General features: G+C 41.0%; 1 protein-coding gene across 1 annotated transcript; it reads left to right on the forward strand.

Annotated features, from left to right (window-relative positions):
• Positions 1-430: 430 nt before the first annotated feature.
• LOC127439194 (midnolin-like) lies at positions 431-26,134 on the forward strand. Its single transcript, XM_051695337.1, has 8 exons — positions 431-704; positions 3,121-3,352; positions 4,728-4,815; positions 4,913-4,975; positions 14,432-14,896; positions 15,035-15,155; positions 15,261-15,566; positions 22,537-26,134. Exons 1-8 carry the CDS (start codon positions 629-631, stop codon positions 22,797-22,799), a joined length of 1,614 nt encoding a protein of 537 aa, XP_051551297.1. The 5' UTR covers positions 431-628; the 3' UTR covers positions 22,800-26,134.
• The last annotated feature ends 591 nt before the right edge of the window (positions 26,135-26,725 follow it).

Below are 26,725 nucleotides of genomic sequence, written 5' to 3' on the forward strand. Positions count from 1 at the left end.
TACAAAGTTATGACATTCCTGTAAAATAAAATAAAACAAATACAAAAATTTAAATCGTCGACGTCTTCCATTGTCTAGAAGGGAACCCTCGGGCTGGAGGAAGTCTCGGGAGATTCGCACGAGACACTTATACACGGTGTTTGACTGTGTTTATTTGGAGTCCCATAGAAACACATACCCCTAGCACTAACTACAACCTTAACCAACCCTCTAAACCTTCATCAGTTCCTAATCTTAGTAACAGCAAATGCAGCTCTCGCGAAACTTTTACTGTCTGACGGTTCCCTTCTAGACCCGTGCGATGTCTGATTTCCTCCACCTTAAATCACATGCTGACATCGCAAGAAGCCCAGTCTCCACCCATTCTGCGAACAGCTTTGTAAAGAGGTGTAATACTTCACCTCCGACGCATGAATGCTGTCACACGGCGTAGTTTCGGATAGCAAGAGCATTGGGATAGACATGGGATTTAAGCCGGTGTCTGCACTAGGACTGCCGATTCATCTAACGCACCTCACGCGGGCTACACAATTATAGTAGCCACATAAACTGACTTCCTGGACATTTTTTTTTTAATTATTATTATTTTGTGGACAAATATAAACTACACAATTAATTATCTCTATACATGCCAAAACTAGGAAACATTGTGGAGGAATCTGAGACATTGTCGCGAAACTTTGAGGTTTTCGCCACAATAATTGGTAAGCGTCAGTTACATTTGACAAATACTCTTAACTTTCTATGCAGCATCTTTTGGGTTGTTGTCCTTTCCTAATAGAGTAAAATTAACATATTTGACTTTCATATATATATATATATATATATATATATATATATATATATATATATATATATATATACACACACACACACATATTGGAATTATATTGAAACACATGTTCAATTTTGTCATTTAAAAAAAACCTACGATTTAAATACTATAATGCGGTCTATTGTATCCACTTTAAAAGCGAATGATTGCACCGATATAACTCAAAATGTGTTATGTTTCTGCCTGGTCTGAGCTCTTAGATCACCCACATTTGTAAACTTAAATATAAAAATCATCAAGTGTCTCTACGCTTCCAAATTCTATGTTTATTGTAACTTATACACAAAATATGTTGTTATTATATGGACTTGCTACGTTTGAAAAATTGGTGTGGCCGATGCCTCGTTTCACCACTGGTGGGCACTCGAGTATTTTGCCGCTTTCCTGAAACCAAAAGCGATCAAGCACAATACACAGGGATTATTGCCAAAGTCTCGCAATGCAAATCTCCTGTGCAAGTTATTTTTGACAGTCGGCACTGTGTTCGATAACCTTGTTATAGAGATAAGGTGGTATATCATAGCTGGTGCACAATCTGCAGACGTGTGCAGACTGTAGCTTACAGCACATTTGGCACGAGACATGGCGAGTGACGTAAGTGTCAGTTTGTGTGTTGCCTCGAGCGTTACTTATTTTACTGTATGGCTGGGACGTGACGTTTGCTTAAGAGCATACTGTCTTTTACGGGCGCTATTTGAATAGAGATAATGATAACCTTAATACATGCTTTCAAACGTAATCTACACGCAGGCTCTTAGTTCATTTGTGTATATAATATGTATTTTTTATTATTATTTTTTTTAAATTATTATTATTATATTTTTTTTGCATATATGAATGTATGGAAAATAGAATTTTAGTGCAATGCACTACATAAATATTCAATTCTAAAGTACTTTTTATTGGCATAATTGTGTTTACGTACAATATTGCCAAAGCATCCATGCACACAGCAAAATAATAAAAATAACTAAAAATAACAATAACATAAAAATATATTATAAAAAAATACAATTACAATACCAGTGTAACAATATGCAATATACATGTATAGCAATATTCACTCAAGAATACATTGTTCATTATGCACACAATAACGTAAGCCGATATACTGGATACTGTAGGAGATGTATTTAGCAAACAGGCCAGCTAACTGTTACTACCTAAACATTCAACGTTATATTTGGGAGACTTTTGTTACTCTCTGACCGTGGTGTGTAGGAGTAGGCTGGAACTCCCGTGTTTTAAGCCGCTTTACGCCTCGTTATGTCCGAATCGCGAACGAATCGTTCTTTTGAACCGATTCAGCCTAATGATTCGTTCGAACCGATTCGCAAAGCGTTCGTGAATCATTGAACTACTAATGGAGAACTTGATGAGAAATGTAAGCTATCAACACAGCATTTGACGCGATGTTATTTATTTATTTTTTTTTCTTTTTTCAAGCGCCTTTTTTTAAATGTTGGAAAATGTATCCAGCAAATCAGGGTCTCAAATAGAGTGATGAAATATAACTTAAAACACACACTCACTTATGTATTATATAACTTCATTAAAACATGGTGATAACCACCAAATTTAGTTTACTGCGAAAAAAAAAAAATTTGTAAAATTTGACTTCTGGGAATACTTTTGAGTGACGAATCAAATGAACCGGTTCATTGAAATTAACCGTTCGAACGAACCGATTCGTTCGAATTGGACTACCCAATGGTATTTAAACCTCGCCCACTCAGATTGGATTCGTCCTCAATGAAGAAAGCGATGTGAGGGAGAGAAAGGGGGTGGGGTTTCTACTCCACATGGGTAAGCACCCCGTCCTCCCATTGGCTACTCGCAAAAGACGTCATCGCGTACGCCTCCTCTGGTAGGATAGGACGGCAGAGCTTTTGTGGGTGTAATCACAGAGCACAGTGGAAGCGAGATACGGCGAAACAGCGCTCATTATTATGCGCGTTTCTCTTCGCGATGAGGGCTGCGCTTTAAAAACGTCGCACAGTCGGTTGTGTTGTTCCTCGCGAGCACTGTCAACGACAAAGGACTCGTTTGCAGCACATACATTTTTGCGTACAATCGGTAAAGCAGCGCAATAGCCTTGAATTAAATACTTTTATTGAATTGGAGGATAGTAACATCACCACACAGGAATAATCACTGGGAAATCAACTGGGAATATTTTATACAAATATATCCTCCTCCTAATAATAAACAAACATCGGGACCCAAGTGAGAGATCCACCCCTGTTCGTCCGGCATCCATCGACCCTGTCTCCTCTGTAACGCAGGCTATCGAATGGACCAGCATCCGAGCGCCCGGAGCTGCAGCACTCGCGGAGCTGCGCCGTCCTGTGAGAGCGTCTCCGGTGAGCACCCCATGAATTTGTACATCCACTCGACCACCGGCACACGCTTCGAGCTCTCCCTTCCCGTAGAAGAGACCGTGGAAGGGCTAAAACGAAGACTTTCTCAAAAACTGAAAGTGCCCAAAGAAAGACTCGCTCTGCTGTACAAAGAAACGTGAGTATTGCTGAGGATTGCTTAATTTAGTGCACTGTTAGGCGTTTTTTAACAATGGGAAAGAGGGGTAAGAGGAGGTCAGAGGGTGGGTTTTAATAATAAGCATCCTAATGGAGATTTTCAGCCACAAAAGACTGCAGACACCTGCATCTTAGAGCTGTGGTTCATGTTTTTGTATCTATTGCACAATGCAATCCATGTTACATGTATGTACCATGGTATTTTACTTTGCTTTGGCAGCCCACAGCCTCTTTGATACAAATGAAAGTCATCTATGCTCTTGATTATGTGTTGTTGGCATGCACAAGAAACCTGCATCATATAATTTCACTAGAAACTGATCTTGATCTGATATTTCCAGAGTATTTCTGTTTTCTACAGATTGCAAACGCTCAGAAGTGTCCACTACATATGAATACAATGCACCAATCTCTTAATTAAACTGGCTGCTTTGCATGATTACAACATGCATTGCATTTTAAACTGGATGCTGATGAATAAAGCATTCCTGGTGGGACTCACACTGGTGTGTTGGAATATTCTAACTGCATGTTAAAGAAAACGAGGGGCGATGTTAGTTTCAGTGCAGTTTGTACATTGCCTAACAATTACGCTTGGGTGGTGGAGCTGGGGAGGTGAGTGAGAAGCTCTTTGTCACTTGCAAATGACCCTAACAGTTGCATTGTTTGTGCTTTGAATTGGGTCGATTGAAAAGCCCTCACAAGTAATCACCACCAAATTACATCATCCTTTTAAAAACGAAGTGAGTTCGCTTAATCTCCTCTGTTTGGTTTAGCTGCCTCCAGGCCAACTGCTCAGTGCCTTTGTTTCTGCAGGAGGTGGTGACATTTAGCCCAAGCACATGTGCACACATTTACGCAAGTAGGACAGATTGTATTCAGGGATATGTGGGTTAAATATATATTTAGACAATCTATTTTAAACACTTGTCTTTATGTGGGTGTTTTTCAACTGAATATGCCTTTGTGATTTCTGTCTGTTGTTGTTTGTGGCTTTTATTTGCATACTTTTATAATGATGTATATATGGGTCATATCCAGGTCAAAATGTTATCGTATTGTTATCAGGAGATGTTAAGCAAAATTACAGCCTCTGTCACCATTCTCTTTCATTGTATGAGAAAAAGATGCAGTTAGGGTGAATGGTGACTGATAATAACATGCTGCCAAACATCTTTTGTGTTTCATGGAAGAAGGGAAGTCATAAGGGTTTGCCGCAAAATGAGGCTATATGATGGTAGAATTTTATTTCTACATTGAACTACATTTAATTAACTGTATAATCACTTTTTCGTAAATGTGTGTTTTCATATCGGCAGGTTTGAAGTTTAATAAAGTCTCTTTCTGCTCTTTAGACGCCTGAGTTCAGGAAAACTTCAAGATTTGGGTATAACGGATGGGAGCAAGTTAACATTGGTTCCAACAGTTGAAGCAGGCCTAATGGTAAGGATAGTATGGCCGATACATTTATCTTTAGTCCTGCCTGCCATTATGTGAGCTTGAATGAGAAGTTTACCCTGTCATGTGTCTCTTTCTCAAGTCTCAAGCATCAAGACCTGAGCAGTCAGTAATGCAGGCACTGGAAAGCTTGACGGAAACACAGGTAAGGTTTCATTGTAATAAGGTCATTCCAGTAGATGTTGAATTACACAGTGGCCTATTACATTGGACAGTTGTGTGCACACTTAACCTAATTGCTAGGGCAGCGACGAACACGCCAAATGTATGTTTTTGAACTTTCTACTTGGCAAGATGTTACACCGACACAGGGTAATGGGATACAGATGATGCCCTCCTTAGCTTTTAACTTTAAGACCTCTAAACACTTACTACGCATATTTGAAGAAACACCTTCCAGTTTCCTGGCAACATCTGCACTTCATTTAGACCCACACCTCACCATTCATATGAAAGAATATCTGAGAATATGTTGCTGTTTAGTTTGTATTTTCATTGAAAGCTAATGGATTTTTATCAGCTCAAACCTCATTATGCTAGCTATTTCTTACCTGATTACAGTAGTGAGGGGCGTATATTTCACTTACAGTTATGAATTTTAGTCTATAGCATTGTGTACCCTTTATTATTGGACCATGACCAATAATATCCTTCAAAAACTATTGAAATGCACAGAAATTGTTTATGGCACCTCTCATATAAATCCTCCACTTGTCTTCACTACATTGTCTTGCAGATATTTTGGGAAATCCTGGGTTATGTTTGTATGTGAGTTTAGATATGACTGCATTTGTGTAAGAGAGGAAAGAACTATCTCGAGTGACGAAATAGAAGAGGTTGTAGAAGGGGGAGGGTAGAAGGGGAGTGCACCACGTTCAATAAGCCTTCTCCCGGCAGCTGCAGTGTCTCCTGTTTCTATAGAAAAGCTTTTTAGCCAGTTAAAAGCAGCTTGGTTCTTGCTTATGGCCTTTCCCCATCACAAAATGCCTTTTTGCAGTTGCATGCAAATGTTAGTTTGCACTTTTCTCTGATCTAATGTACTATTGTAGGCAGCTAAGTGTGTCATCTGGTCTCTCATGAAAGGGCCCTTTTTTGGAAATCATTATGGTGCATTTTTAGTCATCTTTTTTGTAGCTTCATGGTTACAGGCACGAACTGAGTCAGTAACATTAACCTAGTTTCCATCCACTTTTCGTGCTGTTTTGTTATCGATAAAGTGAAAATGCGTAAAAACAAATGTTGCGAAATTTGTCATCTTCTGCTTGTTTTCATTCAAATGGCATTTTATCGCTAAAAATTGTGTGTGTAATGACGTCATGCTTAAAAAAAAAACAAAAAAAACACTTTGTCGCATACGTTTTGGTTTATCGCAAAAGAAATCTGCCCGTAAGCAGTTTCCATACAGATTGTGTACCTTTTGTGTACCTTTCACCTCCCAGATGTCCCTAAATTTTGTATAATAGGGAGAGTGTTGAGACAATTCATTGAAATTAGACAGCTTACTGTTATTTTAATTTCACAAATAAATGCAATCAAAAGGGAGCAGTTGCCCTTCTGATAGGACTGTAATATTGGTCCTGATGTTGCACCTATCGCAGGTTGCCACCGGTTCCGACCCGAAAGCGAATCTTCATGGCCCTGTTCAAGCTGGCAACCTGCACCAAGTAGTGAGGGAAACTTCCGGTCTAAGTATAAGGACCATCCATCGATGTGTATATGCTGTGTGCACAGCTATTAAAGAAAAACTGATGCGGTGTAATATCAGGGTTTCGTGATATTATATGTATGATATATTCCTGATATTCAATATTTTGAACAATCATCTAACCTAAAGCATCACCATTACAACTGCATTATGTCCCGCATATTTGTCCAGCAACTTTTAATGACCTAAAACACCAACTGAACTTGATTGTCATCTCAAATTAATTTTAGCGTCATAATGCAATTTACATTTTTCTGAAGAATCTCAGCAAATGCGATCCGAGGTAAAGAGGGTTCGATTTAAAATATTTAAATGTTTTTAAATGTTCAAAAGCTAGTTTTCTGAAAGTGAACTCGGCATTGGACAAATGGTTCTTTTTTTTTTTTTTCTCTCTCTCTCTACAGAACAGGGTAAGGCTAATTTAAGTTTGTGTAAAGAAAAGGCAATTATATAGACCTAACAATATTATTTTGTCGTTTGGTAATTTATGTTTTTAATTTAATGCTTTATTCGTTTGGTAATTTATTTTATTTAATACAGGGAATTTTGCCAGCAGTTTTTCAAAAGTAAGCTAAACAATAATTGTATAGAATTGGGCTGTGTTAGTGTTCCAAAAAAGCACATTGAAGCTTTTAGTATTGGGTATTTATTTTATTTAAAACATCTTTGTGCACAAAAATTATGTTTTTTGTTTTGTGGGCTAAATCCATGACTGCCATCTATTATTTTGAGTGGTGTGGAAAAGCAACGGATGTCTACTGTGATTAAATAAATCGCAAAGAGTGGCCAGTAATTTGTTCTCCGTGCACTTGTCGATGACAGGTGCATGATATGAGATATTTGTGTTGGCACTCCTGGAAGTGTCATGATGCAGATGTGTTTGCAGCATCGGATCTGTGCAGGGATGCCATTAAGACCAATCCATAACAGTGCGAGGAATGCTTCACGTACAATAAATTGGACTTCAAGGATGTATACCTTGTTATCATGATTAACAGAGGCTAACGATTGGGGTAAAATCTGCCACGTGACACACAATTTTTGCATTATTGCCAATTTTCTTGACAACAAGTCTTTCCAAACCAGTTTTTGCGACATCTGAAGTATCGACATAGAGTTTATGCGCTAGAGTTAAACGGAAAAATAATACATCGACACGATATTAAATTTTAGTGATAATTTGCGTTTCCATCAGCTATAGCAGTAAACTTTTTGATGCGCTACACCTTTTGTCGCAAATAAACCCTTGGATGGAAATGTAGTTATTGTCAAATATGAAACCTGTTCTTCTTTCAGAACTGAAATTATTGAGCACAATTGTGCATTGATATTTTTGTTTAGATGAGCACTCGTATGCAATGACTGTAAAGGCCAGAGTATACTTCGTTCCGAGAACTGTTCCATCTCGAGTGTGGTTAAGCACTCAGCCTTTTAAAGTATACTTTTTTGAGTGCGAGCACGGACATTTCACACTATGACTTCTTTGTGTTACTCTTTAGTACAGTCAACAGCAGGTGCATGCTCCGACGTAACACAAAGATACAGACTGTCCACTTGTCTAGAAAAATGGCGCTTTTACCGTGCACAGTTCATTCTTAGTGAATCTGCCCCTGAATGACAATCCAATTTTTTCTAAACAATTTTGAAGTAAACATGAGAATCCATAAAACTGTCTCTAAATGCACACATATTTGGACTACAACTTCTGGTCTTGTGGTCTGATTCTGAGCACTATATAGCAGAGGACGTCGCAGACCACCGTATTTGACATGCCCTGCTGGGACTGTACATCATCACTGTAATTTAAATACTCAAGACGCAGCACAATTTCAGTGCTGGTTGCACCTGCTAAAATAGATTAAGGGTGGTCAGTGTATAAGACGCAGTTTGTTGCGCTGAAATTCCACGCTCAAAAGTGGTGCAACTGTTTAATGCATTTATCCGCGTTCTGCACACTATGGTTGCTTTTGCGCTGTTGGCTGATCTGCATAATTCATTTAGTGAATGGGGCACTAATCCAGCACAGAGAGCATGTGGTTGGTGGGGTGGTGGGGGGTGGGGGTTGTTGCAGAAGGGCCCACTTTTATTTTTTGCCTAGGGTCCCCAGAGTCCCTAGAATCGCCTCTGAACCAGACAGTGTTTTATGGAAAGGGAAGGCTGGCAGTTATTGGAATGGCATTTTTCCTCTTGTTACTTCAGCCTAACAGCCTTTTCTGGTCTGTAATTTTAAGCCATTGTGGTTTTCCATGTCTCTCCATAGTCTCCAGTTTTACCCTCTCCGTCATGAAAACGGAAGAACAGAATGACATCATGGAGGTTCTCCGTTTAAGTTCCATTGGCTTAAAGGGAATTCCATTCATTGAAAAATAAATTTCTCTCTATTTTAGTTTACAGATCAACCATCTTCTTGAGCATTTACACAGCACTTTTGTATTTCAGCAGTGCTTTGTTGTGGGTAACTCTGCCCATCAAGTAGAAATAATGACTAGTGTCTGATTCTTCCGGCAACCGAGTTTGTTAATTAGCAGTTTCTTTGCCAACTCACCTCTAAAGGCAGGTAGATTGCTCTCTTTGTTCCTGAGGAATAACAAAGTGGTTTGTTTCCACAAGCAAGTGCCCGGTCTTAGCGGCACACACTGGAGATTTTTTCCTGTCATAACTTTCCACCCTCCAGACATCCACCTACCCACTTTAAAATAAGGCCTGGGCGCCTGTCATTGTGTCTGAAAATGAACAGATGCAAATAATGGGATCCAACAATATAGGGCAAGTCACATCCCAGTCACCCCTCTCGTCATTTCCACCCACCAAACCCCCCTCCCTGAGGGAGAAAAGGATGGAAATCAAACTGAATCTGTCAAAGAGGCTGAGAGATGGCCAAAGTTACACCACCTTTCAGGAGGTTCTGAAGTTTGTTTGATTACCAAGAAGGACAGTAATGAGTCAGAAACCCAGATATGGATAGAAGTTGAAAATAGAACCGAGGAAATGATGCATCATGCCGAGTGGCACGGCTCCAAAGGATGGCGATGACCTTCGTGCAATATCCAGAATTATATTTTTGATTTTGCAAATATTTGAAATGAAAAGGCAGATTATGACTGTGTTGTGTGAACAGCTGGTACATTGGTTGAGAGATTAGTTTGCATTCCCTTGATCAGCGATAAGAGCCATTCGTATGCGTGTTTGCACGAAGACCACTCCCAATCCATGTTGACATGGGCAATCACTCAGATTCGTGACTGTTCCTGTTTCCCATCCGCCTTTGTGATTGAAGTGCTTGGTTTCGTGACTGAACTGAAAAGGAGAGGGGGGTGGGGGGGTGGCTTTGTATATGTTCTCATTTGCCAATAACCAAGCCACCAGCTTTTTTTAATTAGGATTGAACTCCTCTTCTGTACTGAGCTATTTTTGTTTTAGCATTGTTCCTTATGTATTTGTCCTTCATAATATTCCAGTCATCATGTCTCTTGATAAGAGCTTTGTACTGCAACATTTTTCTCTAAATGTTTATGTCATTAATTAATGCTGAATCCCATGATTGTAGATATTTTGAATCATGTTTGCAGCAAAGTGTGACACGTCTGTTTTGACTCAATCTCTCGCCTACCCAGACTAATTTGTTCGGTCATCTGAGGCAAAAAGGTGTTGTGCTTTCACAGTGCATATCTTTGATGGTCACCCAGAGCTCGGAGAATTTGGAAAAGTGGACACAGCAGGAGCCGAAAGCAAAGTCTTAAGTAAATTGCTTCAAGGCTTAAAAAGGATTTGGTTCTGGTGTTTGGACTTGACTGAAAGAGGCTCTTTGGAGCACCCCGTCAGACTTGCAACCCTGATCAAATTTAGCCTTAACCTGCTGAATCCTCAGCGCTAAAACCATGTTCATGCCTAGGTAGACCTTGAGAATGTTGCACCCCTCGTATGGGATCTTTGAAGGTAGCCTTCTTCGTAGGATTTTGAGAAAGATACAAGCCATTAATTTAAAAGATCTTGATATTGTAACCGCACCCTCCATGTCTCTTTGTGAGGAATATATTGATGGCCCACCTGACACAATCAAAACCCACCAGTCGATGGTGGGGGTTAACAAGCTGGGTTTCAACTCTCCATTTTTGCTGAGGCCTTTGATAGATGACCAGTCTTCTTTTAGACAGGCGTGATATCGAAAAAGTCTTTTTTCTGATTTGACCCCTTCAAAGATGGGAGTTTTCAGCCTGCAGCTGAACATCAACTTGGTGCTGTTCTGAGCTCCTGCTTTACATTTTCCGTGCTACAGAAAAAATGCCTGTAAATGAGTTCCTTGAAACACAGAGACCCCAATAAATAAAACTGTCAGCTATAGAGTTGGGAGGGGGGAAAAAGGGAAGGAGCCAAAGGTGTACGCTCCCTGAATATTTCATCAGCATCCACCAGCATCCTCACACTGCTGACACCCCCCACTCCACCCTTACTCTCGCTACAAGGTTTCACCCCCAGCCCTCCTCCCGTCTCCCCTTATCATGTTTTCTTTCTCTCTGCTTCACTTGCTCTTCACTGCATAGCAACCGCAACCCACTGCAGTGCAAAATGCCTCCCCAACAAATCAAAATGGATGAAGAGTAAAGATAAAGGAATGTAAGCGCTAGTCTGTTGCAGGTGAAGCAGTGTTGGCTTGTCAATAAGTGCACGATTCTTGTATATAGGAACTTGTTGTCTTAGACATACATTCATATCTGCCTTTGTTGCCTTTGAGTGACTCGTGAGCAGGCCTAGACAGAATCTGCAGATTTTTTTTCACATTTTCTGAGCTGATTTTGGTTTGTATAATGGTCATGTCGTTCTAAACCAGTTTGACATATGCTGAACATAAAATGAGAAAATGTTATGAATTTCCAAGTCCGAAACAGTCGTATTCCCATATTCCCTGAAACTATCTTACATATTTTAGTGAAAATCTCGACATCCGTTGTGTGTTCATGAGCACTGTGAGAGAAGCTCATTCACAGCGGCTTGCGTGTTAACGTGAGAACTTTCATTGTTTGGCGCTAAAAACAAACCAAATTTTTGCCACTGTGAAAAGGTTTCATTCTTGCAGATGTGTTAAACAGCTGATGGAGCTATCAAAGCTGAAAGGTGTTCTAATTCTGCAGAAATCTGCGAAGCTTTCTGTGGAGTTCTGCAGGTGTAGACTCCATTAAGGCCTGCTCATTAGAGAATGTGACCTGTAGTTTGTCCTTATTTCATTGAATTAGGGAAGAAACTGTGGTACGGTTAGGTATCTGCCTTCCAAGGCATTTCCAAGCCATTGTCGAGCTTTTTGTAGAACTTGATCTGTCTGCCTTGAGACTGCAGAAACCAATGGCCTTTAGAACAAAGAGGTGTGTGCTAATGCAGTCTTGCGGTTGCTTTAGAGTACCTAAACTATTTCAGGTGCTACAGAGTACATGTTGACACTGATAGATTTTATAGAACCTCTGTTACACCCACAGCAGTTCTAGCCATAGTTTGGAATTTCTGCACCAGTGCTTCCAAAACTCTTTTGATGATAGACTGATTTCTTAGACTAACTAAACATGGACTTTCTTCCTCAACCACCTAATGGCTCTTTATGATGGTCCATTAATATCCAAGTTTTAAGCCATATATAGATGTCAAGAACACTCAAAGTACCCATGAAATCTAAATCAAAGTTTTGTGGCTCTTAGTTCCTGTCTTTTAGCTTTGAAGCCACTGATATGCTAGTGTAGTCCTAAACATTGACAAAATTCACTTTTAGCAGGTATACACATTTAAAACATACAGTCTCGCTCCTAAAAAATATAGACCAAACATTTAATGACTTATTCTGGACTGGAAATCTAACGATTAGAAGTAGCAGATCATTTTCATGGCAGTGACAAGCTAAAAGCTATTAGCTGATTTAAAAAAAATGGACCAGCCCTTCGGTATGTCCCACCATAACTTCCTGTTTCAATAAGAAATATGACATTAGTGGAAAGAAAACTTTGCTTGTCAAGCCAGTTCACAGGCACTTTAAAAACCACAGAAACAACATACAATGTATGCTTCTGTAGACATTCTTTAGTTACCAACAGATGCTATGCAAGTGGAGGCTCTGAATTCATAAACCCGTTGTGTCTTTGCGGTCATTTGATTAATACACATGACGCGTGTAGGTTGGCCGATGTATTGACAAAGATCTGTGTGACTCAAACTGACTGCTGCTGTGGGGAATGTCTCTGTACACCACGCCCTCACCTCTCAGAGGCACTTTTACTGGTTTGTGGGGGCTCACACACTCTCATTATGTGGGATGAGTCTGGGCTTGGAGTGAGTCAGTGAGATGCTTGGGCTTGAAGATGACTGATCTGCAAAGCTAATGTCAGGTCTGGCACGCTTTGCTTGACAATTCACAGGGCCAAATATATAGAACAGATTACAGTTTTTAATTATTAGGGCTTGGATGTTTAGTGCCCTCCTAGCTGTAGACATTCAAAGCCTTTATCCTATTACAGAGTTGCTCTGCTCTATGCTAATGGAAACGGAGTAATTACAGGGACCTTTTGTGGGAGTCTAAATTTTGCGGGTAGATGTAAATCAACATCACTCGCAAGACAGCTGTCAGTAAGGGGTGGGATCCACCGTAATGCACTAGAGTGAGCCATAGATTTCACAATTGACCTTTATAAAGAGTTTCCCATGAAACCAGACAGAGTACTCAAGTGTATTTTCTTTTGCTTTTATTTTGTAGTAGCTCATAATAATACATGGATATCATGAGGGATTTTTTTTTACTTTATTCATCTTAAAGATGAAATAAAGGTCTCCGTGTCTGGCTCTTGTGGGTCTGTCAGTGAAATGCACAGCGTGGTAAAGGTCACTCTACTGCAAGAGTGGCTGCTCGATAGAAAAGTAGATCAGCAAAAGAGCAGAAAGGGAGAGAGGAAAACTGATGGTGGGTAGACCCCAGTGATTCAAAAGGTTAACAACAGGTCAACCAGCACAAGCACACTCAGATGCACAATGGATCTGTTGGGGAATCTTCATGGATTTTATTCTCTTTTTTTTTTCTGGTACATTTGACTTTTCTCGGTATAAACTTGTAATTTAGCATTTTCACACAGTTCTCATCGCATAAAGGGATAATTCACTCAAAAATGAAAATTCTGTCATAATTTACTAGCCCTCATGTTGTTGCAAATCTGTATGACTTTCTTCCATGTAGCACAAAAGGAGATGTTTAGCAGTACATTAGCCTCAGTCACAATTCACTTTCATTGCATCTTTTTTCCATACAATGAAAGTAAATGGTAAGTCTGTGAGTAACTAATATTCTGCCTAACATCATATTTTGTGTTCATGATTACATATTTTTCATTTTGGGTGAACCATCCCTTTAAAGACCGGTCTGCCTTTTAACCATGTCTAGAATATGGCAGATGCAACAAAGCGAGTCTGAGAATTGAGAGGGAACAAGAGAGTGGTTGTTTTGACTGTTTGGAGAGCCAAGTCAAGACAAGCACTCTGCACTTCTCGCCTTGTTTTTTAGGGGTCAGAGAGCCCCAGAGCTTGGCTCAGCTTCCCATTCTGGGTACTCCTAAAATGGGCAAGTCTTTCTGGTCCAGCCTCTTAAACAATTAGCTATTATGCAACTATGTGGAGAGTGGGTCTGCATCCTGTTTCTATGGCAGATTTTTCAGGCCTGGGGCCAGGCGTTAGTGCTTTGTGGGTGTGCTGAATGGTAGAGTTCAAGACCGAGATAGAGTGTGTGTGTGTGTGTGTGTGTGCCTTTTGTATACTTCTGCTTTTTTAGAAGACATTCACAATGTTTTAATCATTCAGTCATGTTGCCAAATAATTTTTCAGTTTAGATGAATGTAAGGGAATCCCTAAAGCCTTTTCATTTTCTTTCCATAGGTCAGTGACTTCCTGTCTGGCCGGTCTCCTTTAACGCTGGCTCTGCGAGTAGGCGATCATATGATGTTTGTCCAACTGCAGTTGGCAGCACAGCAGTCGGGTGGTGCACAGTTACAGCATCGGCATCTCGTATCACGTGGGAGTTCAGAGGGCACGACAGGACACTCGCATGGAGCTTCTAGCTCTGCCTCTGGGTCGGCCAGGGTTTCGCACAACAACCACCACCACCCAAATCCGCACCCGCACCCTCACCTTCCCAACACAACACTCCCATCCAACCCAGCGGCCTTCCCACCATCCTCTATTCCCTCAGTTCATCCTATGTACCCCACCTCTGCCTCAGGGCAGTGTAGCCCTCCACCACACCCCTCACCCCTCCCAGGCAGCTTTCTTCATGCCCAGCAGCCATCTTCAGCTTGTCCCACCTCTCCAAGCAATCCCAGCCCTGCAACTTCCTGTCCAGAGGTGAGTGACAGTTTTCTACGTGCTGTATTTCTTACATTATCCAATCTTGTAATTACACCTGCAAAATAAAGACAATGTCAGATTGTTAGTATGTACAAACCATAGCACTTATTGACCACTAGTCTACGTCTGTCACAGGCTAACTGCCCCACAAAGACACCCAGCAACTGTAACACTCCCTCACGGTCCCGCAAACCTGGTGCTATTATTGAAAGTTTTGTGAACCATGCTCCAGGAGTCTTTTCTGGGACATTTTCAGGTAGTTCAAATTTCATTTTTGCTTCTCTTTTTTTTGTGGACTAAGCATAATAAGCATGGGGCTTCAGTACTGTACTAACATCTATATTGATTCTCCTTCCCCAAGGCACTTTACATCCCAATTGTCAGGACAGCACCGGGCGTCCCAGACGGGACATCGGCACCATCCTTCAAATCTTGAATGATCTCCTGAGTGCCACCCGGCATTACCAGGGCATGCCACCATCGCTCACGCAGCTCCGCTACCAGACCCAGTGCAGCAGCCCCAGCTCCCCAGCACCCTCACCACCTCCCTTACCCCCCAACACCCCTGGTCTATCTGGCCTGCCCACCATGATGCCCTCTGAGACACAGCCTACCCTCCACCCACTGGTGCAGTGCCAGAGCCAGATCCGCATGTGCAAGCCTCTTGGTGAGTTTTGCTGCATCAGATCTCAATATACAAACATTCTATGGATCAGTTAGTGTGTAGCTCTGCCAGAATTTTGGACTTATTGAAGAAAGGCAGTAATGCAGTTTCTGGAAAGTTTACAGTAGCCAAATGTTTAGGATTCAGGATGTAGCCACGGGGTTCAGGATTCATGTCAAAGGATTTACGATAATTCGCAAGGTACAAGACAGGGGTGGAAGTATAAGGAAGGGTGAAGATGTTAAAGGGGGAGGGAAGAAACTTTAGATCCTGGGACAGACAGGATAAAATTGTAGACTTGAGGGCTGTTTGGACAGAAAACATTTTTGCATCCATCTGCTCTGTTTTAAAATAGTTTTTCTATGTAAATATGCTCTAGTCGGACATATGTGATCGCTGCATCTCGCTGTATTTTCAGCATCTTGTATGTGAACGGCACATTTATGACACTATGTCAAGTCAAAAGAACTGTTGTCAACTTTTAAAAACGCATCATTACAGACATTACAGCTTCATTTTCTGGTACAGCATAATTTTCTGTAAAGCTGCTTTAAAACGATATGTGTTGTGAAAAGTGCTATACAAATAAAAATTACTTGACTTGAAAATTAAGTATCTCAGTACACCTGCATTCTTTTTCATTTGTTGCGCTGCACCTAGATTTTCTTAGCGCAAGTACGTGTTTTGTCTGAAAGGCCCCTTAGGATGTTTCTGTAATTCGCCCCCAGTACCTTCCCTCTGTAGGCTTGTTCTTTCAGGCCTCTGTAGTAATGCTCCAGCTACCATAGCATGTCTGGCTTTGTCTTTGTGCTGACGGTGTCCGCTTTCCTTTGAGAGGCATAGAATGGGGGTGGACTACTCTGTTACCAAGAGGAAGAAGGCAGAGAGCCAGAGTGAGAGAGATAGCGAGGCAAGATAGCACTCACAGACGTGTGGCAGGTACCCCACTCTGTCTGGTAAAAACTGATTATCTAGGGCAGCTCGCTTCAGCGACGAGGAGGAAATTGAACTGCTCTGTCATGAAACACCACTGTTGGAGAGTTGAGAGATAATGAAGAAATATCATCCTAGCTCTGTTCAAAGCACAGGCCTGCTAGCAATCTAGACTAGATTAAAAGCATACCAAGCATATGCCGCACAATATGAAAACATATCATCAACTACTGGGATGGAATAACTTCGGTCACTCTATTTTCATGATGTGTTAGGGAATCCTACATGTATTTGAGGGCATACATACTTGTCCTATGTGTTCACCCTGCCTCCCCCCCTCCTCTACCCACACAATCCTCTGTCATCAGCTCGTTTTGGTCTTTGTTCTGCAGTCAATGGACCATACTGCTGGTTCCCCTCTCGCTGTCCAAAACTTTCTACCTCATCTGTAAAAGCCATCTTAGTACTCAGGGTCAGGGCTAGTCAGTGGCTGCTTGTTTTCTTTGCAGCGTTTAAATAGAGATTTACACAAGAAATATGAGCATGAAGTGAATGCTCTTTGTGTTTAAAAGTCAGCAGGAGGAGGTGGGGGAAAATACCAAGAGTCCATTCATAAAATTGTTGTTTACATCCAGCCAGCAACTGCCCACTGATTAATTGGTGCTTCCTCTTGGGCGAGAGAGAATAAAGGGAAGGGTGCTGTGGCTATTTTTTCTACTAAACTGCCTTGCTTGTCAGCATGTTCATGTAGTCAGTGACCTCTGGGTGAGGGACATTTTTGTCAATGTCATATACTTTTTGCAGAGTATCATCATTTTTATCTGTATTGTCTCCTTGATGTGATTGCTGACAAAACAAACCTGATACCCACAATGCACCCATTTAGATATTCATCTATGACCAATGTTCTTGGATTCTTCTAGACTCTTGGCTTTGACAGGCAGTGATCAGTGTTTGTGGGAAGGGTTGGCAGGAGATGGGGGGGGGGCTGCCCACAAAGAAAGCTGGCCATTCTTGACTCAAATTCCTGTGCTCACCGGGGTCTCCCAGCCCCTCTTGGCCACTTCAGGCAACCCCTTTGTTTGACCTTGTGTGTGCAAATAGTCTAGTAGTGCACCAGTTTGGACTTTTGTAGCATCACAGATTGAGAGAAAGATAGATTAAAAGGATAAAAGCATGCCATGTAGGCTTGAGGTTTAGTGCTGGCCTTTAGATTTGATATTACCTAGCTGCTGCAATGAACAGGGGGAGAAAAAGGGTGACCAAACAAGGGTATGGGGTGAAAGAATGCATTCTTCCCTCTCCACTCAGCATTATCTGTCAGCTCAGGTTAATTTAGTTTGGTCTGTGGAATAGGGTCTGGGTGGAGCTATATTTAAGCAGGGAGAGAACGAGGAAGGGTGCTTTAAAAAAGACAGCTTAAATTCCTCCTTTCGCTCATTTAATCCGACTGAAAGCAAACACTCCCGCCTTCTGTGTACTTACTATGCGGATGTGAAATGTCAAGACCCCCCCCCCTCCTTTGCTTTGTGGAGCTTAGACATCGGCAAGTTTTTCCTAACCCCAAAAATACACAGCTTTGCCTTTTTATGGATCACTTTCTGTTTGATCAAGTGCCCTAAGGCTCTCACCATGTCACTGTGGTGCTCAAGCCTGCCCAGCTCGAGCCAGGTTCAATAATTCATTCCTCCTCCTGCTCTGCCTCCCGCAAGCATGTATGAAACCCCCCCCCAGGCCGACTTTTCATAGCTAATCATCAGACGGGGATGTGGCAAGCCGTATCCGATGCCTTTATTGCTACTAGTATGTAAATTACAGTCATTTGAAACCTAAACTCCCTGCAGGGTCATTGATGCCACCGTATTAGAGAAGCAATAGAGATGTCAGACTTTGACCGCTCCTTTGGTTTAGCCCCTGCTTGAGGTGCAGATGGCTCAACACAATGACTCTCCTGTGCTGTGCACCCACTCAAAGCTGCTCTGTACCTAGAGTTAGCACTGGTGCCCATCCCAGCTCTCCAGGAGTGAGCTATTGCTGGCTAGCACAGGAGCACCTACTGATCTCATAGTACATCTGGCCAAGAGCATTACTGGGGCTTGAGGAAGCAATTCTTAAAAGGTTCTTTTTGTTTTGACCGGTGAAAGCAGGTCATTCTGTTAGAAGAGGCTGAGGGATATCTTGGTTGGCCTTAGACAATGCATTCGTCACTGTGTGTCAGTTTTTGTTGGAGATGAGACTATGAAACGAATGTAGATGATAAAACTCATTGTCTGACACACTTTGACATACTGTTATGTGGCTCCCTCTTTTGCTGCCAAGACATCTCCCCTTGATGCTGAGTGATTGCAGAACCCAGACTCAAAGATCACATGACTTATCAAGGCAAACAAACAAGTCAAAGACAATTGTTAATTAAGCTGATCTTTAATGGATCAATGTCAAAGGGAAGCTCACAGAGTCTGTCTGATTGCTGTAGTGTGGGCTGGCACATCAGGTTGGGCATAATGTTTACCCTATACCCTGCTCAACTGACCTAATACCTGCAGACAGGCCAACCGCCTTATTGATTGTAAAAAAATCCCTCCCTCCTAACACTCTATTGCTCTCTTCTCTCTTTCTCTCTCCATTCTCATTCTTAATCCAACCCCCCTCTCTTCCCCCCTTGCCTCTCCTTTCCATTTTCCCCTCTCACGTGGCCATCAGCATTTGGTCTGAATACTGCTCCCTCCATGCAGGGATCAATATTTTCTCATACATCAGACCCTTTCACTTCTAAAAGCAGGAGTCAAGCCAGTCATACAACCTCAGAAATGCTTCACAAATGGCATCTTTTGTTCGGCAGCATGCTGCTACTTTTTTAGATTCAGTGGCTTGTTCTCATTTGCCTCTTTCTCTTTTTTTTATGGTCCTCAGAGGCCTCCGTCACAGGGCTGGATTGAGGATAAGGGATGTGGGTAGATGCGGGTGTTGGGGGTGGGGGGGAGGAAGGCCAGGTGTATATCTCATGTGCGGGCGAACAGCTGCGCAGGGCTTGTTTTTTCCTTTCCTCCCCCTTTACCCTGGGGCTTGGCTGCTCCTCACAAGCCTCTTTTTATTTTTTATTTTTTCCCAACCCCCCTAATTTGTGCCGCAGGCCTGTGAATGTTGAGTGCGTGCTGAGGACAGTGCAGCATACACAGCTCACTGGGAGACAATGCATCGTTGGTGTAGGGGCTTAACTCGGGCGAAGAAGTAGGACGAGGGGAGGAAGAAAAGGGTAGAGAGGGTGAACAGAGGGGGAGGGCTTTTTTTGCTCTCTCCACTCCCTCGCTCTCCCTGTCCACTGTGTTTTGCACTTGCAATTTCTGGCAGCAAAATAACTCTGTTCTTGTCCACCCACCCCCTGTATGTGCATTTCCTTAGTGCAGGGAGGGGTGGTAAGACTACGAAGGGACAGTGAGGGAGAGCATTTGCACTGCTAGTTCTGCCTTTGTTTCCCAATGTATCCCAGCCTTTCGACCCAGCAACCCCCACCCCAGCCATTCTCTTTTTTGCTTTAAAAGCCTAAGCAGATCTGTTGGAAGTTTTCAGGCTGGGCCAGCCCAGCTACAGTCTAATAATAACCCTTATAAACGGAATGTTGAGTCTCCCCTCAGGCAGCCATGTTCATCGTGGGGCCTTTTAATGATGTGGGGGATGTTTGCAAGCGGGTGACATGCAGATTAAGTACATTTCTTCACTGCCCAGTATGTAAGCCAAGCCACACCAGTGGTCATATGTTTTCACAGTGTCCCTTTGCAAGGGCAGCTCTGGCCCAAGTGGGCATGTGTGGGAAAAGGCATTGGAAGAGGCCATGGATTCTCACAAAGAACAAAAAGCCATAGTGAGGTCCAGAAAAAACTTAGCTTAGTAGCAAAGGTCTGCCTTAATGTCTTTGAAACTATTGTGAACTTCGTACAATACCTCAACAGTGGCATGTCGTGCCCAATGCTGCTAATGAGCTCCTCTGCTTTTTTTCCCTCTCTCCTCCTCTTTTTTCAGATTTTCGTAGCTCTGTCTCTTAGGGCACAGCAGCCTCATGCAGTGAGGTTTTTTTTGTTTTTTTTACTAGCCCCAGTTGGTGCACAGAGAAAAGCTGACAGGCTGCAAGGTGAGGATGACTGCCCTACTTTTGAGGCATAGAGTAGCAGCAAGACTGTTAGAAAGGGCAGATGAAGGAGAAAAACAGCCCTCTGCCAAGCATTAGCTTGGAAATCCTTTCTGGATGAACTCTAATGGTTTATCTCTTTATACTTTAAGAGGGTGCACCCTTGATGGGAACTTGTGCATAGGAATTTAGTAGTTGGGGTGGAACAAAGACCTAAAGGAAGTCTTCATAACCCGTCAAAGTCCTATAAGACCAGAACACCTTTAAACATACTACCATTGGTAGCCAGAGCAGGCTACAAATCTGATTTATCTAACCAGGTTTGAGGAGGAAGGGACTAATGCTGAATCTCTGCTTTTGTTTGTACAGCCTGTTCTTTGTCTAGGAGTATCCAAATGATTTAAAGTACCGTTTAAATTTTTTAGCACAAATCCTTCTGAAGATGGCTCAACCCGCCCTCCCCAAAAAGGTTTTAAGGAGGAAATTGTACCCACACGAAATCCTGATTTGATTGTGATATAGAGAGGTGGAAGAAATTGATTAAGGAGCAAGAATATGCATCTGGTCTCCTCTCTTGCTATTGCTCTTGTTGGGATTCCAGAGCATGCTTTTCGCTCTCTTTCTCCTTGTCTCTCTTTTTCTCCAGAGGCAATGGGTAGGGGTGTGTATGGGGGTGGGGGTCTCAGTATTGGGGGGTTGGGTGGGTGATTACTCGTTCAATGAGCACAGGCCAGGAAAAGAAATGGGGAAAAAAGGCCGGCTCACTTCGCTTACAATTTCCATTTGCTTGCATTTTCTATTGAAATCCAATAGCAGTGTCCTCGCCTGGAGATGGATTGCTGCGCTAGAGCTAAGGTTTAATCAATAGGTCTTTTTAATTTGCCATCGATCCATGTTAAAAGCTATGTGTGTGTATTGGTGTGTGTGTGTTTCTGGCAGAGCACACCTGATGAAAGATAGTCTATGCTCAGGATTATTGACATTCTTGCCGGCTTTTTCATTATTTAATTCTGGGATAGATCCTAATGGAGCTGGCTAATAGAATGTGGTTTCTTTTTCTCTTCTATTCTCTTCAATTTATTTATAAATTCAGGGTTTAGGGTTGAGCAGTGGAGTAGCTTGCTCTGACATTCAGGGCAAAGAAAATCCCATGTATTTTTGTTTTTGCTTTAATAGGCACATTAGCCACTAAAACTGTAGTGTTAGTTTTTGAGATGGAATGGGATTAGAAATAGCAAGGTATTTGATTTCTATAAAAGAACCAAAAAAAAAAAAAAAAGGTTGTATCATTTGGGAATTTATGTGCGCATGCACGTGTGGGCATTGGTCTTCTAACAGGCTTGTGGGAATGCACTTCTCCCCTTACATATCTTAATAGTATGCCTGTCAGGATGTTTTGAACAAACTGTTTCTGAAAAGGGAGAAAAAAGGACTTGTTACCACATACTGGTATGCTCTCTTCTGAAATGAGACACCACTGGAGAGTTATGTCAGATGGAAAGGGAGAAAGAGATTGGGAGGGTAATCACAGAATGCCTTTTTAAGAACATCAGTGTCATCACTCAGACTGAAGTTTATTTATCCAGCACCCGGTCTATGATTGCAGTGAGCAGAATCAGCACTCAGGATCCAAAGCCATGAGTCATTCTGTCCTAGACCAAATATGTGTGTTGCACGAGTGCTTCCCCTGGGTGTGAATAAAGAATTGAATTAGTCATTTCTCATTTTTCGGTGAACTATCCCTTTAACCCTCAATACTTTCTTGGTCAACCAGCTTTGCCAGAAAGATCTTGCTGGTGCAAACCAGCACTAACCCCTGTTAAGCAACCTGGATAAAATTTTAAAAGGAAACAATTGCACCTAGTGAGCATAGGCCTACTTCTTACTCTGCTTTTGCTCTTGCTTTGTGTTCAGGTGATCGGCTGCGTCAGACGGAGAACCGGGCCACGCGCTGCAAGGTGGAACGTCTGCAGCTGCTAATGCAGCAGAAGCGTCTGCGCAGGAAGGCCCGACGAGACTCCCGTGCCCCATACCACTGGCTTCCCAACCGCAAGGCTGGACGCAGTAACAGTAACAGCAGTATGTCCAGTGAGGGCTCCCTGGACCTGGACTTTGAGGACTCGGTGTGGAAGCCTGACGTCAAGGCTGACATGAAATCAGAATTCATTATGGCCTGAAGCAGAAGAGATTTTGCCATCTACATTGAGGTTGGCATATAGGATCCGGGTTTACACTTTAGAGAGGAGAATTTTTGAGGACTCGCCCAAGGCACATTCAAAATCTAATAGGCTTCTCTCCTCATCTATCCTGTGACCACAAAGACTTTACACAAAGAAAGTTTTACTGACTTTTACCTTACGTCCTTGATAGACTACGGTCTTGGAATAGACTGAATTTTCGAATTGTGATGTTTGGATTTGGATTGAACTTATGAACAGACAATTTAGACTCAAGACTGTCCAAGAAGTAAACACAAATGAGCATAGCAGACATCATCGGTGTTGGGATTTGTTTTTCTCTTTACTTATTTTCTGTTTCTTTTTTCCCCAAGGGGAACTTAGGTGGAAATCCATACAGGCCAACTACAGGCACGATAAAAAGACAGAAATCAGATACTGATCCTTTTTTCGTTGTTCCAAATGGGCATTCATAGTTTGAGAGTCATTTATAAGGGGTTATCTTTGTTTTTCTTCTCTCCTGTTTTTCTTGAATCATGATGATTTCTGAAACAAATATGTAGCATTACCTACAAAGCATTCAGGTTTTATCTTGTAGAAGAGGAGGGTTCATTTGCACACACCTGTGGTTTGAAATAGACAATGTTAAAACATAATCAAGAGATGGCACAGTGCATGTTTAGTTTATACATATAAAAAAAATACAAAAAAAAACTCTCAACAACAGCTCAGTGTAGAGTCAGAGGTGCAAAGTAGGAAACTAAAACATGAAACAAGACAACAATATGCTGATGTGAATGAAGATGCGATTCAAGGCCTGTAAAGTCAGTTTTTAGGTATTTATAAAAACTACATTTTATACCTCCAGAAAAAAGTAAACAAAGCAACCAAATGTAAACAACAGTTACCCATTAAAGTTTCAGCCAAGCTGTGAAATAAATCTGATAAAGTAAAAAAAAAAACTTATTTAATAATACAAATACACTGTTCCTCAGTCTAAATGTGTTTAAAAGAGAGAGTGGTGGGGTGCCAGAGGAATAGTTTACAAACATGCATTATAATGGTTCACTGCCAAAGTGGAATCTCTCTTTTTTTTTTTTTTTTTTATACATTTGACTACCACAACCTGCCGTTCAAGCATTTTATCCTATTATTCGCAAACAGTTACATACCTACAAAGACTGACTTAAAGGGTTTTGTGGTTTACGTTCCAAACCAGTATTACACTCTTTCTTCTGTAAAACACAAAAGGCAGAGCCTCAGTCACTATTCACTTTCATTGCATCTTTTTTCCATTCAGTGAACGTGAATGGTGACTAAGTCTGTAAGTCCCTAACAGTCTACCTAACATCTCCTTTTGTGTTTATGGAAGAAAAAAAGTGAGTAAATGATGGCATTTAATTTTTTTCTAATTAGTCAGAACTGACGTTGAACAGGCCTGCGACCAGAGTGTATCCCCCAGCTTTACATTCTTAGTAGTGCCACATGCATAGATGCACTGACATATTCAATCAGGCGTTCCACAGACAGACAGTAATGCTGCTATATGGAACATCTTTTTGCATGCAAAAGTGTGAATTATCCTGATAAATTTGTTTTGGTAAAAAATTATAACAATACTGAGAAACTGGTGCTGAAAAGAAAAGATATACAAGCATGAATTTGTGACAAATGAAAAAAAAAATAGACACTTGCCCGTCTGCTCTCCTTAATTAGAAACGTGATGTTACATATCAGTCGCAAACCAAAACAGGACTGGAATTCTACTTGGTGTACATTGGATCATTCCTGGACTGTGACAACAAGCTAAGGAACAATGGAACATTTTCTACTCCCAACATACAAGGGATTCACAGAGCAAACCCATGCTCCCATCAACCTGTCCAGATGTGGACTAACAGGGATCTTATGTTAGCAACCAACTTTAGCCCCTAGAGTGACTATTTGGAAATAAACGTGAAACCACACCATGATTGCACTCGCTGAGTTTGCAATGAGATTACCTACCTGATGGGAACCTTGTCTTTTTTCGTTTTTTTCTGTTCAAGTGGCCTTAACATTCATTCTTGAAACACTTGCAGAGCGGTGGACAACATAGGGATGTTTCTGTTGTTTTTTTTTTTCTTGCGTTTTTGTTTTTGAATCTGGGCAGTTTTTTGTGTTTAGGAGGTGGAGGCTCTATTATGTCAAGGCTTCTGTGCCTTAAATTGTTGCCCTTTCAGTGTGTATGAAAAAATCCCCCCGAACAAATTATTCCCATTTATGCAGGTTTTATAGGAATAGTTCACCCGAAAATGAAAATTCTGTCATCATTTACTCACCGTCATGTTGTATGGAGCATGAGAGTGAGTAAATGATGACAGAATTTACCATGTTTGGGTGAACTATCACATTAACATTAAAGGAGCTCTGGTAGAATATTGTCTGTTTTATGGTTTGTTAAAAGTGTTCAGTACTTTCTGGAAGTCGGACAAAATGGCTTTCAGATTCCATCAGTGCGTTCCTTTTTTCTTTAAATACATCCCTTGAACCCTACTGTCCTACAAAGAAGCTGAAAAGCAACAAATTTATTTGAAAAAAGGTTTCAACTGCAGTGATACAGCAACAAAGTGCCCTAGCTCTCGATTGAGGCGTCCTTTAAGGACACGTGACATCATGCACTTCCCTTCTTCTCAGATAAATGATTTCAATGTTCTCCCTTCCCCCTAAAAAAAAACCAAACAAACAAAAAAAAAAAAAAAAAAAAAATGCATTATTTAATTTTTAGATATGTATGAAATATACTCTGTGTGTGCCTCACCTATATGTAAAACAGTAAAAAAAAAAAAAAAAAAAAAAAAAATTAAAAGCATAGGAGATGATCTGCTTTTTAGGATGGGGCAATTAAGGAGGGCGGAGGGAGGGAAGGGGCATTTCAATAGTTTGTTGGAGTTCTGATCACATCATTTGAGTTGCCTGTTATTTCTTGTAGCCAATGAAAACTGATTACAAGAGTCGATTTAAAAAAAAAAAAAAAAAAACTATTTACAATGTTCTAGCTATAGACCGGTGTAGCACATGTGTGACTGTATTAATTTATGAAACCAAAATGGTAACTGTGAATTATGTATTTCTTTGTGCATTTTTTTTTTTTTTTTTAATAGGGCGGAGGGCAGAATAGGGCTTTGCTGTGCCCCGTTTTGTTTTTTTGTGGAATATAATGGAAATCAAGTAAAAAAAAAAAAAAAGGAAAATATCTAAATATATTTTTTTCTTAAGCAATACATTTCAGTGTGACTTGTGATAGGACATTTTCTTTTTTTAGGTAATAAATTGAAAGAAAGAAAAAAATCTGATTTTTTTTGTGTATGTGTGACTAATTTACATTTTCAAACCATGTGGAATCTGCATGTAGCATATAAAACTCAGACCACACTTAAAAATCTGGAATTAAATTCCAACCTGGAATAAACCTGGAAATAAACAAAGTTTAGGATTTAAAAAAAAAAAAAAAATTTAAACACAGAAATGACTTACAAAATATATTAAATATTTAAGATTCTGCCCTATTTCTAGGTCACTAATCATTTAAGCAAATTTGGGACATTAACCATGTCTCCTTTGTTCAAAAGATCAGATTGTCTTGCTTTCATTGAAGCACACAAAATGCTCTTTGGATCCCTTTCAAATCATGTATGGACATGGATAATCAGGTTTTGCACAAAAAGTCCATGCCAGCTTGACCGCTTGCAGAAATTAAAGCAACAAGTGACATACCAAGTACTAAGAAATTCTTAAATTCACAAATTTTTCAATTAAACATTTTACTCAAGTTAATATGCTGATAATACAATTTGTAAAGACTTTTATTATTTTTATTATTAAATTAGATAGGGGTGTGATAGGGGTCTCGGTCTTTAGGGCCCCATTTTACAGTGCATCCGGAA

This window comes from Myxocyprinus asiaticus, chromosome 50 (genome assembly GCF_019703515.2).
Source record: "Myxocyprinus asiaticus isolate MX2 ecotype Aquarium Trade chromosome 50, UBuf_Myxa_2, whole genome shotgun sequence".
Taxonomy (NCBI): domain Eukaryota; kingdom Metazoa; phylum Chordata; class Actinopteri; order Cypriniformes; family Catostomidae; genus Myxocyprinus; species Myxocyprinus asiaticus.

Coding starts and splice junctions, on each gene's coding strand:
- LOC127439194 (XM_051695337.1), top strand. CDS start 629: ATGCCAAAACTAGGAAACATTGTGGAGGAATCTGAGACATTGTCGCGA. Junction 3,353..4,727: donor GCTCTGCTGTACAAAGAAAC/GTGAGTATTGCT, acceptor TCTGCTCTTTAG/ACGCCTGAGTTCAGGAAAAC. Junction 4,976..14,431: donor AAAGCTTGACGGAAACACAG/GTAAGGTTTCAT, acceptor TTCTTTCCATAG/GTCAGTGACTTCCTGTCTGG.